At 38.0% G+C, this 16,734-nt stretch overlaps 2 protein-coding genes across 4 annotated transcripts in view; both read left to right on the top strand.

Annotated features, from left to right (window-relative positions):
* LOC113664996 (uncharacterized) overlaps positions 1-16,734 on the top strand; it is a 50,783-nt gene that overhangs the window by 15,220 nt on the left and 18,829 nt on the right. The window lies entirely within an intron of this gene.
* Positions 4,084-16,645, top strand: LOC149048681 (E3 ubiquitin-protein ligase rfwd3.L-like). Its single transcript, XM_089202012.1, has 4 exons — positions 4,084-5,263; positions 5,686-5,846; positions 6,368-6,574; positions 16,004-16,645. The coding sequence occupies exons 2-4, from the start codon at positions 5,794-5,796 to the stop codon at positions 16,008-16,010; spliced, it is 267 nt and encodes an 88-aa protein (XP_089058138.1). The 5' UTR covers positions 4,084-5,263; positions 5,686-5,793; the 3' UTR covers positions 16,011-16,645.

Here is a 16,734-nt window from a genome sequence, read left to right as displayed (position 1 = left end):
ACAGTGACAAATGATTTAATTAAAGAGGTCAACAGTCTGATGTACCGTTTTAATTGGAAAGACAATGATAAAATTAATGCACCGCTCTTATCAATGATATCGAGGATGGAGGGCTTAAGATGATCCTCGCACAGAGGGTGATGGTATTAAAAAGATTTACAAATAAAGATTATAACAACTCTTGGAAAATAACATTGACTTACTTCCTTTCTCAGGTAGGGGGAGAATTTGTTCTTAAGTGTAATTTTGATACCAGACAGTTACCTATCTAACTTCCGACCTTTTATAAGGAGTGCCCGGACGCTTGGTCCATGTTAAGGCAACCTTCGATACTTTCGTATGAAGATGTAGGTCACCAGGTTATATGGAACAATAAAAATATTACTGTCCAAAAGATCTCACTTTTCGAAAAACACTTGCTTTCTAAAGGAATTGTTACGATCGGTGATCTCATTTCTGACGCTGGAATCTTCTTAAAGGGTGTGAAGGTATTACATGCAAATTTATCTCCGATACCAAATTTTAGGTTAATGAGCATCGTGGACGCCATTCCTCGTGACTGGAGGCGTATTATTAGACAAAGCGCTCAACATCTCCCTTCTCATACAGATGACATAATTTATTTGAAGTTAGAAAATTCTGATGTAATGCTAGCAAAAATCACTTCCAAATCACTTTATAACGCGTTTAAAAGCAAAAAGCATATCCCTCCAACTGCGCGAAAAAAGTTCGATGAAAAATTTCCACAGTTTCCGTTTGACTGGAAGAAAATATACTCCTTGCCTTTTACCGTCACAATTGAAACTAAAATTAGAGAATTCCGATATAAAGTATTAAATAATATAGTATTTACAAACGAAAGATTGTTTAGGCGGGGATTGTCGGATTCGCCTTTATGTACTTTTTGTAAACAAGAGGTTGAATCGTTCGAACAGATATTTTTCTACTGCAACGTTACAATGGCCTTCTGGGAAGCTTTCTGTTCTTGGCTTGGTGAATGTCAATTTAACTTTCAAACATTTACAATAATGGATATATTTTTTGGAGTTTTCAATGCGGAAGAGGACTTGATTATTCTAAATCATCTAATACTGACAGCTAAATTTTATATATACAAGCGTAAATTGAATTCTAAGAATCCCTTCATACGAGTTTATAAAGCCAAGATCGAGGAGATATACCAGGTAGAAATGAAGATAGCAGCAAAGCAGAATAAATTAGCAAAACATTTTCAGAAATGGGATAGGCTTTTGCCACATATCGGTTTGTGGGATGGGTGTCGTCCAAGCAATGCAGAGTAGCAGAAGAAGTAAAATTTTATTATAAAGCATACAATTTCGCTATATACTATTAGTAAGATACTGTAAGTAATTTACCGTAACATATTAAAAGTAGTCGTCGTAAAATAATATAAATGTAGAGTATTGTGTAGGTAGTGTAAGTAATTGAGAGTAAGTCATTTATTGTAATCAAGTTTATTGTAAACTATACTTTGTTAGTAGTGTGTTCTTAGTAAATTATTGTAAGTGACGTATTGTAACTGAGTCCTGTAGTGTATTGTAAGTAGAGTAATGTTTTGTAAAATGCCAAAAAAAAAAGAAAAAAATCTTGTGCGGTAAACAAAATCCGAAATACTTTTGCAGCGCATTTTGGAACTTATTTCAATGGATTTAAACCCCCTAGCCTTTGAGAGAACAAAGGTACATGTTAATGCAGATATATGTCATACAGCACTAGCGGTTGTGCCTGTTTGTTAGGAGATATTTATGTACTGCTTTCCTTCATCTCCGAAGCATTTTCATCTTTAAGCAAGTTGTAACCTCTACATTTCTTTGTGTGGCCTGCATAATTATCGAACCCGGTTTGTGTTTGCTTCCATTGAAAATACTAAAAGATAGTTTCGCAATCTGGAATCGGGATCTTTTGAGCTATATTCAAAATTTAAAAAAAAGTTGTTGTTCTGATCTTTGAATGTAATTCCACTGCTGTGAAAACCGTGACACAAATTCTTCAACTGTTGTTTCTTTGTATGGTTTCTCAAAGGAAGCAGCAAGTAAGGTTGGCATGAATTCCCATATAGAAATAAGGGTCAATTATAGGATCATGTATAAAATTTTTTATATCAAACCAACAAAATTGCTCATCACATTACAAACCCACATCAACGAATTCTCTTTCTTTGACATGTGTTTCGAATTCATGCAAAGGTTCAGACAGGTCAGTGTCTTCTATGGGCTCAGCGCTGGCTCTCGAGCTGGCTTCCCCACAATCTTTCAATAGATGAGAAAAAAAGTGCTTTTTAGAGAATCGATAAAGCTTTAGTTATTTAATATTCGTAAGGTTTCCATGTAAATCAATTTTTTACTTATTCTCATGACCTTTAACTTTTGAAGAGCTTAACTTCTCCTCGGTTGTTTGTGAGTGCGGTCGCGATCGGCCACTTCCGGATCCTCGCCGTCTGCCGACTGTATGGGTCTCTTTTTTACTTCAGAATCATTTGCTTTCAGTAGGGCCTGAATCATCGATATAGCACTAGGAAGAAGTTGTGTTTTCATTCTAAGGCCCATTTCAACCATGTAGCTTTTCTCATCGCAATCGGGAGAAAAATGACTGCTACAAACAACAAAATGTTCGAACGGCTAGATGAAATGGGCTCCTTTCACTTGAATAAATTTAACCCTTTGTTGCTTCAAATTTGCTTCATTTGGAAATCTTTGCTTTGTATGCCCAGTTTTGTTTAAATCAGTACAAAACTGGACGACACAACGCTTTACCATTATGAAAAAAATCGAATATATTGAAGCAAATTGTAAGTAAAACAATCTTGACGAGACCGGTAATCAACGGCTGTGGAGAAGACTTATACGTATCTCACGCGAGTGTAAAACGAAACTTTGGAGGTCACAGAAAAGATTGCGCCATTCAAGATAGCGCTTGTCTCGAATTTGGAAGAGCTTTGACAGAGTGAAAATGGACCTTTGAGAAAAGACGAATGGTGCTTTTGGTATACTTGATATATTTTACTAAACGTGAAAAGAAAATGTATGGTTTTTTTGCCTTTATATGCCTTGAAAGCGAGGAAAGGTTAACTTGGTGAAAACCAAGTCTTCCTGGCGAATTTTACAAATACAAATACAAGCTAAGTGCCTAGAACAGGCTATTGTATCAGTCGTTTTATTTTCTCAGTCTGACAAAATATCTTTAGGCTTCAAGTTGTGGAGAGTGACAATGAAATATTTCTTGGGTAGTAGATACATCACGACTGGAACACATAGTCGATGAGAGAGTTCTTTAGCCGGTGAATTGATGAAAAACGAGCAAATTTCAGATCATGAGATGAGTTTGGCTCATGCGGTGTTAACTCGATACTGGCAAAAAGTAGTTAACTTGCTTTATGTTGTACTGGTTAGAATTCATTTTTAAAATCGTTGATATGTACTCACAGGATTAATTTCATGACATAGCCATTCCAAGAAAAAAATTGAAAGGGCTAGGGTTAACATTTGAAAAGCGATCTTTGAGGAAATCTCTTTAGCGGCCAATCTATAATCTACTTTAACTTATCACTCAAACTGTTGTTCCTCTTAATTCGCATCTTCTTTGTTTGCTGTTTCTCTGATGTAGTCGATGTCGTTTTGCTGGACAATCGTGGCTGGCTGTTCTTTTTCTTTCTCTTAAAACGTGACGGACGCGAAGCCGAGCTCGTTTCAGGTTCATCTTCACCAACACTTTCCTCGGAACTGCTGCTTTTCGAAGTATTTTCAAAATCTTCACAAAAATCTGCACTCGAACTATCACAAGAATCCTTGCATCTCTCTGCCATTTTCCTTTCGATATATTATCGAATGAATTAGAAATTCATCAGGCGCTAGTTTTGATTGGTCAATGGGCTCTCGTCCAGGAGGAGTCCTAACTCGTGGTAAATTCAAACTTAAAATAGTCTTGTTTGTGAAAACGCCGTGACAAAAATACAGGGCAGTTAAACGCTCCAAATAATGGGCTCCTGGTACTACCAACAGAGCTGTGACGCCACAAGTTAGGAGTGGGGCGAATAAGCCAATCAGGTGTCAGAATGAAAAGTAAACTGCAGGCAGCAATGGTAATTAGTTTGGTGTGGTACAAGGTTTGTTCATAAGTCCTGAACTTTATTGCAATTTGCAATTTTGCAATTGACTTACTGTAATCAAAACAAAGTTTTCACCTGATCATATTGCTCTGCACCTCTGATATCAACCCAGACTCTGTTGCAACTGAAAACCAGTGTTTAGTTGTCAGGGGTGATATGGTAAGGAGAAATTAAGTGCTAGTCACTCTTGAAGGTTAAAGGTACAGTCTTTTATTAAATCTTAGGGTCCAGCTCATGCTCTCAGTGCAGCTCAGAATCTCAGGGGGCATCAACAGCTGTAAGAACAAATTTTGGGCAAAGCACCTCTAGTCAGAGGTTACTATCAAGGAAATCATGTGTTCTACAAACGTCTTTTCAAGTTTCACAGGTAAAGCTTGAATTACACTTACATGTATGTGCCACTTCTACATGTGAATACAGTAATAGACTCGTTTTGAGTGTTAGCGCTTCATAAGAGCGATTGGAGGAATTGTGAGTTGTGTGTAGGTTTATATGCAGAAATGGAGTGACGTTATTGGTGGGAATATGGTGACAGAAACAAGAATAAATTAGTTAAATGAAAAGTGCTCATTGATACCATGGGGATTAAGAGTGCTAATATGAAAGATAAATTTTTGTTCTAGAGTTTTGAGGCTTTCCGAACTGCCTAGATATAGCAAAAGGCCATATGCTGCTTAGAATGATCAGGGAAATTAAAGTGTCTAGCGACTGGTTTGGATGCGTCCTTGTCATTTCTCTCTACATCGCAAGGGTGTTCTTGGAATTGGTCACCAAGTCATCTTCCCGTTTCACCAATGTATAACTTTTTGCAATAATTAAGTGCAAGTTATATAGTACATGACATTAGCAGAGGTGTATGTGAAGTGATCAACAATCTTGATGGATCTCTTGGCCAGAAAATGTCGGAACCTGAGAGATAGATGTAACTTTACTTTTCTGTCTGCTGCACCATCAGAGCTAAGAATTTGTATTATCTGGCCAATGTTTGACTTATTAGTAAGAGTAGTACTATCATTTCCTCTGACTTGTTTTCACTAGAATGGAGCAAGAGTGATTTCTTTTTAACAACGCCATGCTGTACTAGTCGTGTCCAAGCCTTCACCAAACCAGCTCTTTCCTGGATTTGGTGTTGTAAAGGTTTGTAAAAACTCTGTGATTATTACTAACAGTATTTAATTTTATGCTATCTCATATTTTACTGTATGGCCTGCTAATTCAAAGGCTTGTTTGAATTTAAATCTTCTCCTTGTATGTTAACTCAGGTAAGGTAAGGTAAAGTAAATATCTTTTCTTAATAACCTCAATTCCTTAGTCTTTACTGTGATTTTTAGAATCTTGTTCTTTTCTCCTGGATTTATGATTTATAAACTTCACTTGAGTTGATTAATTATGCTATGCAATCTTTTTACATTCAGTAGAAACTGTAAGACTTGAAATGAAAAGTCTATGCATTAAATCCAAGGTGACCTATAGCCAATGGTCTCACAGTCTCACCTTTCCAGAACATGTTTATGTACTTGTTTTATAAATTTTTCTTTAATATGTTCGTGCAAATTTAGGTGAGCTCTTTAGATTCAAAGCATTGTGAGTTTGTGCGCATTCACCAGAAGGCCGTCCATGATGTGGCATTTAACAACAGAGGTGATGGTTTATTGTTGATAGCAAGCATGGACAAGACTGTCAGGGTCACCAGTATGCTGAGCAATGCTGTTGTACAGACGTAAGTGGAGTAAAGAGTATTAAGAGAAAAAAGAATTAGTACTTAGTGCAATTTTTTATGTAACAAGTACATGTAGGTTCCATGCTGCCATGTGTCTGTTAAGTAATAGATCACAGATCATGTCAAAATGTGGTAAAAACAAAAAGTGGCACACGAGGCTCAGCTTATTGTGTCACTGATGTTGTTTATCCATGACTTGAAAAGACCCACGGAAATAAAGAATCTATTTGTTTTATTTGGTAAAAAGCAAAATGTCGTCAATGGTGATGTCATCTATGTGTCTGTCCTCCAATAGATCAGTAGTAAGCACTAATAAAATGTATGCATGATTCAACTCATCATATACAAAGTAATGTGTTTTAGTTAATGAGGGCAAGGCTTGAATCAACTGCAGGTACATGTATCATGTATGGTCTGAGGCCAACATTGTATTGAGTTTAATTTCACTGGTATAACATTTTGCCTCACCCAAAGTTCTCTTTGGTTTAAGCGTTAGCAAATTATTGTGTTTTGAATCATAGTTACATTACACAAGTTCCTGCCTGGTCATGTGCTTGGAATGAAGATGACACCAATTACATCTACTGCGGGCTACAGAATGGCACATGTCTTATTTTCGACATAAGAAACACTGAAACTTACCTGAAGAGTATTCAGAATACAACAGGGGGTTCCTGTCCTGTCATTGCCTTGGCTCATGTGTCATCAGACCCTCAAAGTGCTCTGAGGTGAGATCAAGTCGAAATACATTTGGTAGTTTCTCCTTTACCCTTTAACTCACATGCATGACGAAGACAGAATTTCTCCTCATGATAGCCATACAATATTAAGTGCACAGGTAATGAGAATAAGGACAAATGTAAATTAGGGGATTATTAGTTGATCCAACACCAAATTCCTAGAGCTAAACACCATAGGAACTGTATGACAGACAGCAAGGAGAATTACCCATGAGATCTTGGAGTGAAGGGTTAAAAACTATTAACAGTGTAATTTTTTCAAGTAGATAGAAGTACATGTACTTTTCTTGAGTGAGTGTGAAAGGAAATTCAAGAGAGAGCTGCATTTTATTGCATCAAATTGACACAAGGCAACAAAGAATTGATTATTGTTACTGCAGTAGTTGTTCATTAATGCTGTTGAGTGGAGTGTTGAGTGGTTGAGTTTGCAAGCAGGCCTCAATGTTGGCTTTGCAGAATAAGTGTTTCTCCAGAGATAGAGCAAGGTGTGCTAGGGGTGTGGCTGACTGATTTGGCTCAAGGCCTTAAATTTATTTGTTTGTGAATAGGCTCGTCTTGAAGTGCGTATTGTGAGGACCTGCTTGTATTGTCAGTGGAACACTTGTAGAAGAAAAAAAAGTGTTTTGCCTTATGTTGTATAGTAATTGGTTGTAACATTTTGGAAGCTTTCTTTTTGTATCATCAGTTGATAAAAAATAATAATAATTGGTGAATGTTAGACTACCTTGTGACAAAGGTTTTTTTTCGATATAATATATGGGATCATGTGTACTATAGGTGGACTCGGTCGACATATCGGGCGACAGTCGACCGATATATCGGTCGACTATCGGTCGACTATCGGTCGACTATCGGTCGACTAACGGTCGACAATCGACCGACTATCGGTCGATAGTCGACCGATAGTTGACCGATTGTCGACCGATAGTCGACCGATGGTCAACCGATATATCGACCGACTGTCGGCCGATGCATCGGCCGATATGTAGCGATCAACTGCCGGTGAAGTATCGGTCAAGTATCGGTCAAGTATCGGTCAAGTATCGGTCAAGTATCGGTCAAGTATCGGTCAAGTATCGGTCAAGTATCGGTCAAGTATCGGTCAAGTATCGGTCAAGTATCGGTCAAGTATCGGTCAAGTATCGGTCAAGTATCGGTCAAGTATCGGTCAAGTATCGGTCAAGTATCGGTCAAGTATCGGTCAAGTATCGGTCAAGTATCGGTCAAGTATCGGTCAAGTATCGGTCAAGTATCGGTCAAGTATCGGTCAAGTATCGGTCAAGTATCGGTCGAGGATCGGTCAAGTATCGGTCAAGTATCGGTCAAGTATCGGTCAAGTGTCGGTCAAGTGTCGGTCAAGTTTTGGTCAAGTATAGGTTCACTTACCGACCATATCGCTCAGAAGAAAATAGGCTAAGAAAGAGTGCGAGGTTTTTTCGATATATGTTCCGATTTGGTAATGGAAAAATACATGGTAAAGTTGGTCGCTCTTGTGTAACTAATGTTGTACCTTAACGTATTTCTATTATTCCTAAAACTACCCGGCTTATGCTTTATCCCTGATGTAATGCTGCCCTTAATCCAACATACCTAAAATGATTATTATTCCTTAGCTCTTATAGCTCTAACAGGTCCTTAACGTTATTTTGCTTGTACAACGTTATCGATATTAACTGTCCAGTTTATGTCGAAAATGGGATCCACCTAAATTGTATCAGCTAAAATTGCAGTGTGTAACTACCCAGCTAAACGAAAAGTAAATGATCTTTTGAAACTGAACTAGGCGGTTAAACTCATAAGCAAAGCGATTTTATAAAGACTTCTTTTTGCAGTGCGAGGTCAGCCGTTGTTTGTTTGTTTTTTCATTATTGTTATTTTACCTAGAATAGGGCGTCTTTTTGGGGGTTTGGGCCTTAACAACGGTATCAATTTTTTTTATCCTTAAATAGGGAACTCCGCGGCACCCACCTATCGGAAATACAGTACTAATCCGCTTATAAGAACCTGGAATTCACGAACCTGTTAGCCTAAAAATATCAATTTAGACCCCCTTTACATAAGAACCTATTTAGCCTAAATTGAAACAGGTTCCTGTTTTAGAAAATAAACCTTAAAGATCTTCAGGCAAAGATAAAAGACATGACTCTCAAAAGTAGTGAACTTAAACATGTATGAACTATAAAAATCTCTAAATTTGGTATAAATAATTAATGTATGAAAAACAGTAGTATGTACATGTTGGTTTTGAATTAGAATTCACATGAGTACACCCTACGAGTACATTTAGAACTGAGAACTCAGATTCTTATAAGCGGGTAAGTACTGTAGTTTGACTTACTAAAACAAAATCAAGTCTGCAATGAATATCTAGTTGTCTTTGCCTCCAGATAATCCTCTTGCCATTTGGATTAAAAATTCTCCAAACATCGCATAGCTCCAAATTTTCCAATCGCATTTTGCACTACCTTTAAAGCGTTCTGATGTGTTCTGGTGATGCCATTTTTTCAGAGAAAATTGAGAGAGTAAAAAACATCCTAAGCAGCTGGTCTGCTAGGAGACTTACTCTTCTAGGTAAAATCACGATAATAAAAGCTTTGGCAGTATCCCAAATTGTACATGTTTTAACCTCTTCCAACGCATCAAGGTGTACTTAAGGAAATCGATACCCTGCTATATGACTTTCTCTGGGAAAGCAAAGGGGACAAACTTAAAAGGACACAAATGATCAATGATTACGATAAAGGAGGCCTCAAGATGATAGATATTCAAAGCTTTAATAAATTGCTAAACAAAAAGTGGGTAAATGGAAACTTTTCGTAGACTTCCACCTCCAGAAGTGTAGGGGGAAAGTAATGTTTTTAAAGTGCTACTACGATCAAACTATCCATATCCATTTTTTATAATTTCGTGTAAGATATGACTGTCTAAAATACCTTGCTAAATATCAATCCATTACGACCATCAGAAATCTTTTTTTTATTTGTATTTTTATTTCCGAGAAGTTGCAGTCGCCATTTCTTTATCTCGTTCCAATTATAGCCTGGTTGAGAATTAGGGAAAATGACGTCAAATGCTCAAAATACCTCGCGTAAAATAACTCGAGTGTGCTAGACTATTGCAATGTTTGAATTTATTACAGGTACAGTAAAAAACCCTTTTTTAAGAACCTAGATTTTAAGAAAAAAATAGATTAACTGAAAATATGACATGAATGAAAGTGATCTTCGCAGTGATGTGCACTACTTAGGCAGTAGTGAAAATAAGGCCTGAAAAAAAAATTCAGGCCTGTACGGGATTTGAACCCATGACCTCTGCGATACCGGTGCAGCGCTCTACCAACTGAGCTAACAAGCCAACTGGGAGCTGGTCATGATGGTGGTTCTAAATAAACCCGTGAAGTGATGAATAGACGGTTAAGAATATATGAAGGTCATATATTTGAACTGCGGATAAAGACATGAATGAAAGTGATCTTCGCAGTGATGTGCACTACTTAGGCAGTAGTGAAAATAAGGCCTGAAAAAAAATTCAGGCCTGTACGGGATTTGAACCCATGACCTCTGCGATACCGGTGCAGCGCTCTACCAACTGAGCTAACAAGCCAACTGGGAGCTGGTCATGATGGTGGTTCTAAATAAACCCGTGAAGTGATGAATAGACGGTTAAGAATATATGAAGGTCATATATTTGAACTGCGGATAAAGACATGAATGAAAGTGATCTTCGCAGTGATGTGCACTACTTAGGCAGTAGTGAAAATAAGGCCTGAAAAAAAAAAATTCAGGCCTGTACGGGATTTGAACCCATGACCTCTGACCGAAGATCACTTTCATTCATGTCTTTATCCGCAGTTCAAATATATGACCTTCATGTATTCTTAACCGTCTATTCATCACTTCACGGGTTTATTTAGAACCACCATCATGACCAGCTCCCAGTTGGCTTGTTAGCTCAGTTGGTAGAGCGCTGCACCGGTATCGCAGAGGTCATGGGTTCAAATCCCGTACAGGCCTGAATTTTTTTTTCAGGCCTTATTTTCACTACTGCCTAAGTAGTGCACATCACTGCGAAGATCACTTTCATTCATGTCTTTATCCGCAGTTCAAATATATGACCTTCATATATTCTTAACCGTCTATTAACTGAAAATGTTAGACAAAAATTGTACATTAAAACTCCTCTTTGAAACAGGTTCTTTTTTTTTGAGAAATTCAATCAAAGCAACAACACAGTTCCATGTATTAATGCTGCGTTTTGTTCTGTTTATCTTGGATAGCTTTGTAAACTTGGTAAATATATGCTTGGATTTTTAACGTATTATGCATACAATACCAAAAATAGGCCACGCCCTCCAATGACAAACAACTCATTTATTTTGAAAACTAGACTGCGAGCAGAGGGCGCGATCGACGAGCGGTGAGCGGCCAAGCAACGATCTCTTTTCGCTGTGACTGGCGCCCCTGCTGCTCGCAGATCACGGCCTCGCCCCTCATCGCTCGTCGATCACGTCCGCTTTTTCTTCGTTCGTTCCAGTGGGATTTCACTGCAAAAGAGACTGCTCGCAATCTATTTGAAAACAAGAACCTGTTAAAGAACCTGAGTAGCCAAATTTTCCAGTTAAGCACCATCTTTTATAATAACCTTCTTAGCCTTGCTTGGAAAAAATTAGGTTCCTATTAGCGGGTTTTTTACCGTATATGCTTCTGAGTCTAAAATTGAAAAAAATACCAAATTGCACCAATGTTGCACTAAGGTCACAGGAACTGTCCCGTTTCGGGGGAGGGGGGTACTCCCGTAAATTTTGAATAAGTGTGTGCCTCGAAGAGTCTTGAACCCTGTCCCACTTTAAGGATGAAACAAACGAAAATTGTCCGAACACGAAATATGACACCCTATTCAAGGAAAAACAATAACCAAACAACGGCTAACCACGCGCGGCAAAACACAAATCTCGATAAAATCGCTTTGTTGACAATTTTAGCGGAATTTGCTTTTTGTTTAGCTGGCCATTTACACACTGCAATTTTAGCCGATACAATTTACATATCCTATCTAAAGATCACAACGGAAACACAATGCTAACAGAGGCAAAACGATAACCGCCAAAACCATACCCTATCCCGCGGCACATACATAGACAAATGTACCCTATCCCGCGGCACATAAATAGACAAATTTCATTAAAACGTGTTGAATATATAGAAAAAAATTAAGAAAGACTGTTTCCTAGCAGGCGCAGGACATAAGTGGGTATTATAAACTGAAATACGGTTGATGTAATGGTTCGTATGTATTTTAGTTGATATGTTTTCTGTTGTAAAAAAGACCTGAATGAAATACAATGTATAAGAGGCATCGAGGTGAATCTCTTTATGGGCACATTTCTTGATGACACATTAATTGTTTCAAGGTAAAATGTGCACAGTTTTTGGCATTTTGGCTCTAATCTGGCTACAGGTTTTGCCGAAGATTTTGGGAATAATTCGGATGGCGCTATTTTTCTGTTGAAGTCACTACGGTGAGATCGACTTGCTGGGATGGAAGAGAAGAGAATAAAACGTGCTATAGCCATTCGCGAGAAGAAGATAAGGTGCAAATAAGCTTACATGTGTTCAATTGATCCTCAAAGGATAGTGACTAAAACACCACACGAGCACTACGAGTAACATACAAGTACATACGAGTAATTACGAGTCATACGGGCGCACACAGATACATATGAGTAACATAAAAGTAACATACGAATACATGGAGTAACACACAGATAACATACGGTCAAATGTGGGTAATACGCATGAAATCTGCAAAGTAAAATACTAGAAATTGGACCTTTAACGGAAATCGTCGATTTGTTTTTCACTGCTCGGTATGGAGAGAAATTAGCATTTGAGGTGTGTGTGTCTGCGTGTGTGATGGGGGTGGGGGGGCTGGGAAGAGACCTTCCTTAATGCTTCCTGTGAGCCTATTACTGGATAAAATAGCAATAACAAAACTAATAATAAATTAAAATACTATTCAATCCTGTAGGCTGAACAACAACGCTGATTTCCTACGGTTACCACCCTCCCGAGGTAATACCCGGGACAAGATCGGCCCTTGTGACCCTAGGGTGGAAAATGTTTGAAGTTTTCAGTTTTTCCCGTGGGTAGGGGGTTGGGCAACTTTAAATAACTACCCACACAAAGACTCCTGGGGCGAAACGAGATATGTATTATTTTACTATTTTTTATAATTATTTCATTATTTCTCATTTCTTTTATTTTCATTGTATTTCTTATTATTAATTTATGTTATTTCTATTTTATGCAGCAATAGACTCACACGAAGCACACGCAAACACACCCTCAAATGCTAATTTCTCCCCACCATAGTTAGTAGAGTCTCCTCTACTAACTATGTCCCCACACTACCCCGTTTTGTACATATGATATCATTTGCACATTTATCGCGATTGACTACCTAAATTACCCCGACCTGCTCCCGTGCTGGTCTCGTAGCTCAGTCGGTAGATCTAATTCGGAGGTCGTGGCTTCAATCCCCACTTGGTCAAATTTTCTTTGCCCCGTGAGGACTCCCAAATTTCCTTTAAAATGGTAGTAACCCAGGGGGATTTATTGTATCGGCAGTATTGCCTTCTTCCAGCACCCAAACATTTATTTTAAAAAAATTACAATTTATATATATTACGGGTGCTTCGCGGTTCACATCCTATATCTACATCATTTGAACCAATGAATACACCGAGCAGTAAAAACAAATCGAAGGTTTCCGAGAAAGGTCCAATTTCTCGTATTTTACTTTGTTTTTACAAATCAAAGGAAAGAAAGTCAATTAAGCTTTCGCTAAAATGCATGCGATCAAAAACCATTTCCCATTTGAGTTTTGAAATGTAATTTTTTTTTGATGACAAACTGCAGTTACCAATATACATCTTGTATTACGGAGGACAGCAAGGAAATTAACCAACGTTTTTTTAAAACACTTGCACACAGCCATTGTTTTGCTCCATTTTGTCGGACAAATATCTCGAAACAGTTGTATCCCTATGAAGTGGATTTACAAAGCTACGGAACCTAATACAATCTATATTTTCAACCGTCACCACCATTTAGTACACCAGCGTTGAAGACTACATCATCGGAAAATGAAATTTCCTTACTCGCGGTCCAATGGGAACAAACAGTGTTAGAATTGTTTTGACGTTTACTAAAAACACGCGCTTGATATAGAATGAAATAGAAATCAAAACTTTATGAGTGCGGCTGGAAGTATTGCGAGTTCACTCTACCGACGTCCCGTTTGCCGTCATGTCTCAAACTGGAGGTCTTTAACCCTTTAAATAGTCGAATTGTGTGCTCTTTATCGACTGACGGTGACACTTTTTTTTAAAGAATAATGACAGCGGCGGCGGAAAAACAAGTTAAAATACCATTCATTGTCCAATGAAATAAGCTTCCAAAGCTCAGATAATAAAACCAAATAGAACCTAAACTTTGAAAAGGGTGTAGTAAGTCTCCAACGCATAAACATCGTGCGTTGTAGATCTCATAATTTTGATCTACTGTAAGTGAACACAGATCCTTAATTCTCACACCACATCTATCTCCGGAAAAGTAACAGGCAAAGTCAATAGGTTGAGTATACTTGAAAAACTAGAGAGGGTAAAGGACCGTGCACTTAGGTATGACATGTATTTATAGCAAAGACCCTTCATTAAGAAAGAATGCTCAATATGATTGGTTTACAAAACACATTAAAGGGTCGTCTCACCCAAGATATGTTAATTACGATAGACAGATGTTTTCAAAAGAAGACACCCACCACTACAGCTAATTCATTTTAAGTAAAGAACACGCATCGTAATTAAAGGGGCACAAATATGCTTTGATACCTAAAGTAAGATGTACAAAACATGGTCTAAGGTCTCTTCGTTACTTCACCGCTGTAAGGACTTGGAATTCGCTGCCGGAGACGATACGCGCTATGGTCGGCACAAGAGAAATTTAAAACTGGATTCCAGACACGTAATTTACATCTAAATTATGAGGTAATCATATTACTTATTAGAGTTTTATATCTTTTATCGTGGAATAAACCCTCCCCCCCGGGGGCAATGAATTATCGGCCAAGTATCAGTGAAGTATCGGTGAAGTGTCGGTCAAGTATCGGTGAAGTGTCGGTCAAGTATCGGTGAAGTACCGGTGAAGTATCGGTCATGTATCGGTCAAGTATCGGTCATGTATCGGTCAAGTATCGGTCGTGAATCGGTCAAGTATCGGTCAAGTATCGGTCAAGTATCGGTCAAGTATCGGTCAAGTATCGGTCAAGTGTCGGTCAAGTATCGGTCAAGTGTCGGTCAAGTATCGGTCAAGTATCGGTCATGTATCGGTCAAGTATCGGTCAAGTATCGGTTATGTATCGGTCAAGTATCGGTCATGTATCGGTCAAGTATCGGTCATGTATCGGTCATGTATCGGTCAAGTATCGGTCATGTATCGGTCGAGTATCGATGGTTTAAGACTATATCGGTCGACACATTTATCGGTCGACTGTCGGCCGATATATCGGTCGACTATCGACCGATAGTCGGTCGACAGTCGACCGATAGTCGGTCGATTGTCGACCGATAGTCGACCGATAGTCGACCGATATATCGGTCGACTGTCGCCCGATATGTCGACCGAGTCCACCTATAGTACACATGATCCAATATATGTACAGTAGACTGAACAAACAACTACTTATCCAAGTCAAGTGAGAACAATCTGCACTTTAAAATATTAACTTTAAAGTCGAAACTACTAGTTTTCCTCAAGCTTTGGTGTATAACAGTTTGATTATGTTCCTGTGCAGTAAATGATATCTGCAGTGTTACACTTGAAGCTTGAACAAATCAGGGGTAGCCAAGAGTGATGATAAATTTAACCCTTTCACTTTTAAGATCTCAAGAATTACCCTCTTTCTCACATGTATCAACAGCTTCTTACAACAGAAGGTCTTTATCATTTGATATCAGAAGCTTGATAGTTTTATTTTTAATTCTGATTACCTGCTTGCTGTCTTGGTAATTTAAGTATTTTTTGGCCACTTCTGAAAGTGAAAGGGCTACATGTATGCTAAGAAAAGTCTTGAAAAAACTATGTGTGTAACCAAAATTATTTACTTTATCTTCATGCAAAAATGTTCTGAAATATGTAAGAATTTGTTTCATTATGTTAAGAGAACAGAAGTATGTACATGTCATGATCTTAACAGCAGCATACCTCTCAGCCATAAGATTAAAAATTCCATCCAAAAGAAAGACATTCTCAAGCAGGTACATGTACCCAGCATTGAGTAATGGCTACCTTTTGTATGGTTATGTGGATGAACACCAACTTAGTGTGCAAAATGTTTACTTGTTTTTTTATTCCCTAGACTTTGATATGGAATGGCAGCAATGGAAACCAGCTGCAGAAACTACCCAACCAAGGAAAAGAGATCTTAGATGTTCTTCCCTTTGCTGCCAATGGAAATGACTATCTGGTTACAGCTGATGAGCAGAAATTAAGCGTTTACAAATGGATGAATGTATAAAAATTTATTAATGAATTCTGAATCACTCAAAGTACCCATTTTTTTTTTGAGTACCAATTTGTTGTAAGATCTGTGTCTACAATTGTACATTAAAGGCTATGGGAAGAGAAGAAAGCAAACAAGTTCTGTGGAATCTGCAGCTTAATTCTTTTGTATTCTTTGGGGAGGAGAATGCTAATCTGTAGAGCTGAAGGTAGTCTTTCAAGCACACCACCAAACATTTCTAAGGGAATGAGAAGATGATTGAAGTCTGTCAGTGGGATGAACTGCTGTTGTATTGATGTTCAGAACAGGACTGCTGGAATGGTGGAAAGTGTTAAGAAAGCAACAGCTCAGCGCTGGTCCATAAAGATGGAACAGATTATCCAGATTTTATGAAAACCTGTAATATAATAAACTGTGAATAAGTTGTTCAAGTTGTTGCATTTATCACTCTATGTTAATCTTGTTACCATTATTAAAGAATGTAATTTTTGGATTCAATGCCTTTGGCTTTGTCTATCTCTGCACCACTCAACAACATACATGCCATTAAGTGAGAGATGCATATTAAGTGTATGCTAGCAAGGTTG

The sequence above is a fragment of the Pocillopora damicornis genome, chromosome 3 (genome assembly GCF_964200805.1).
Source record: "Pocillopora damicornis chromosome 3, jaPocDami1.2, whole genome shotgun sequence".
Lineage (NCBI taxonomy): Eukaryota > Metazoa > Cnidaria > Anthozoa > Scleractinia > Pocilloporidae > Pocillopora > Pocillopora damicornis.
The sequence above is the reverse complement of the archived record's forward strand: the minus strand, read 5'-3'. Positions and strand labels throughout refer to the sequence as shown.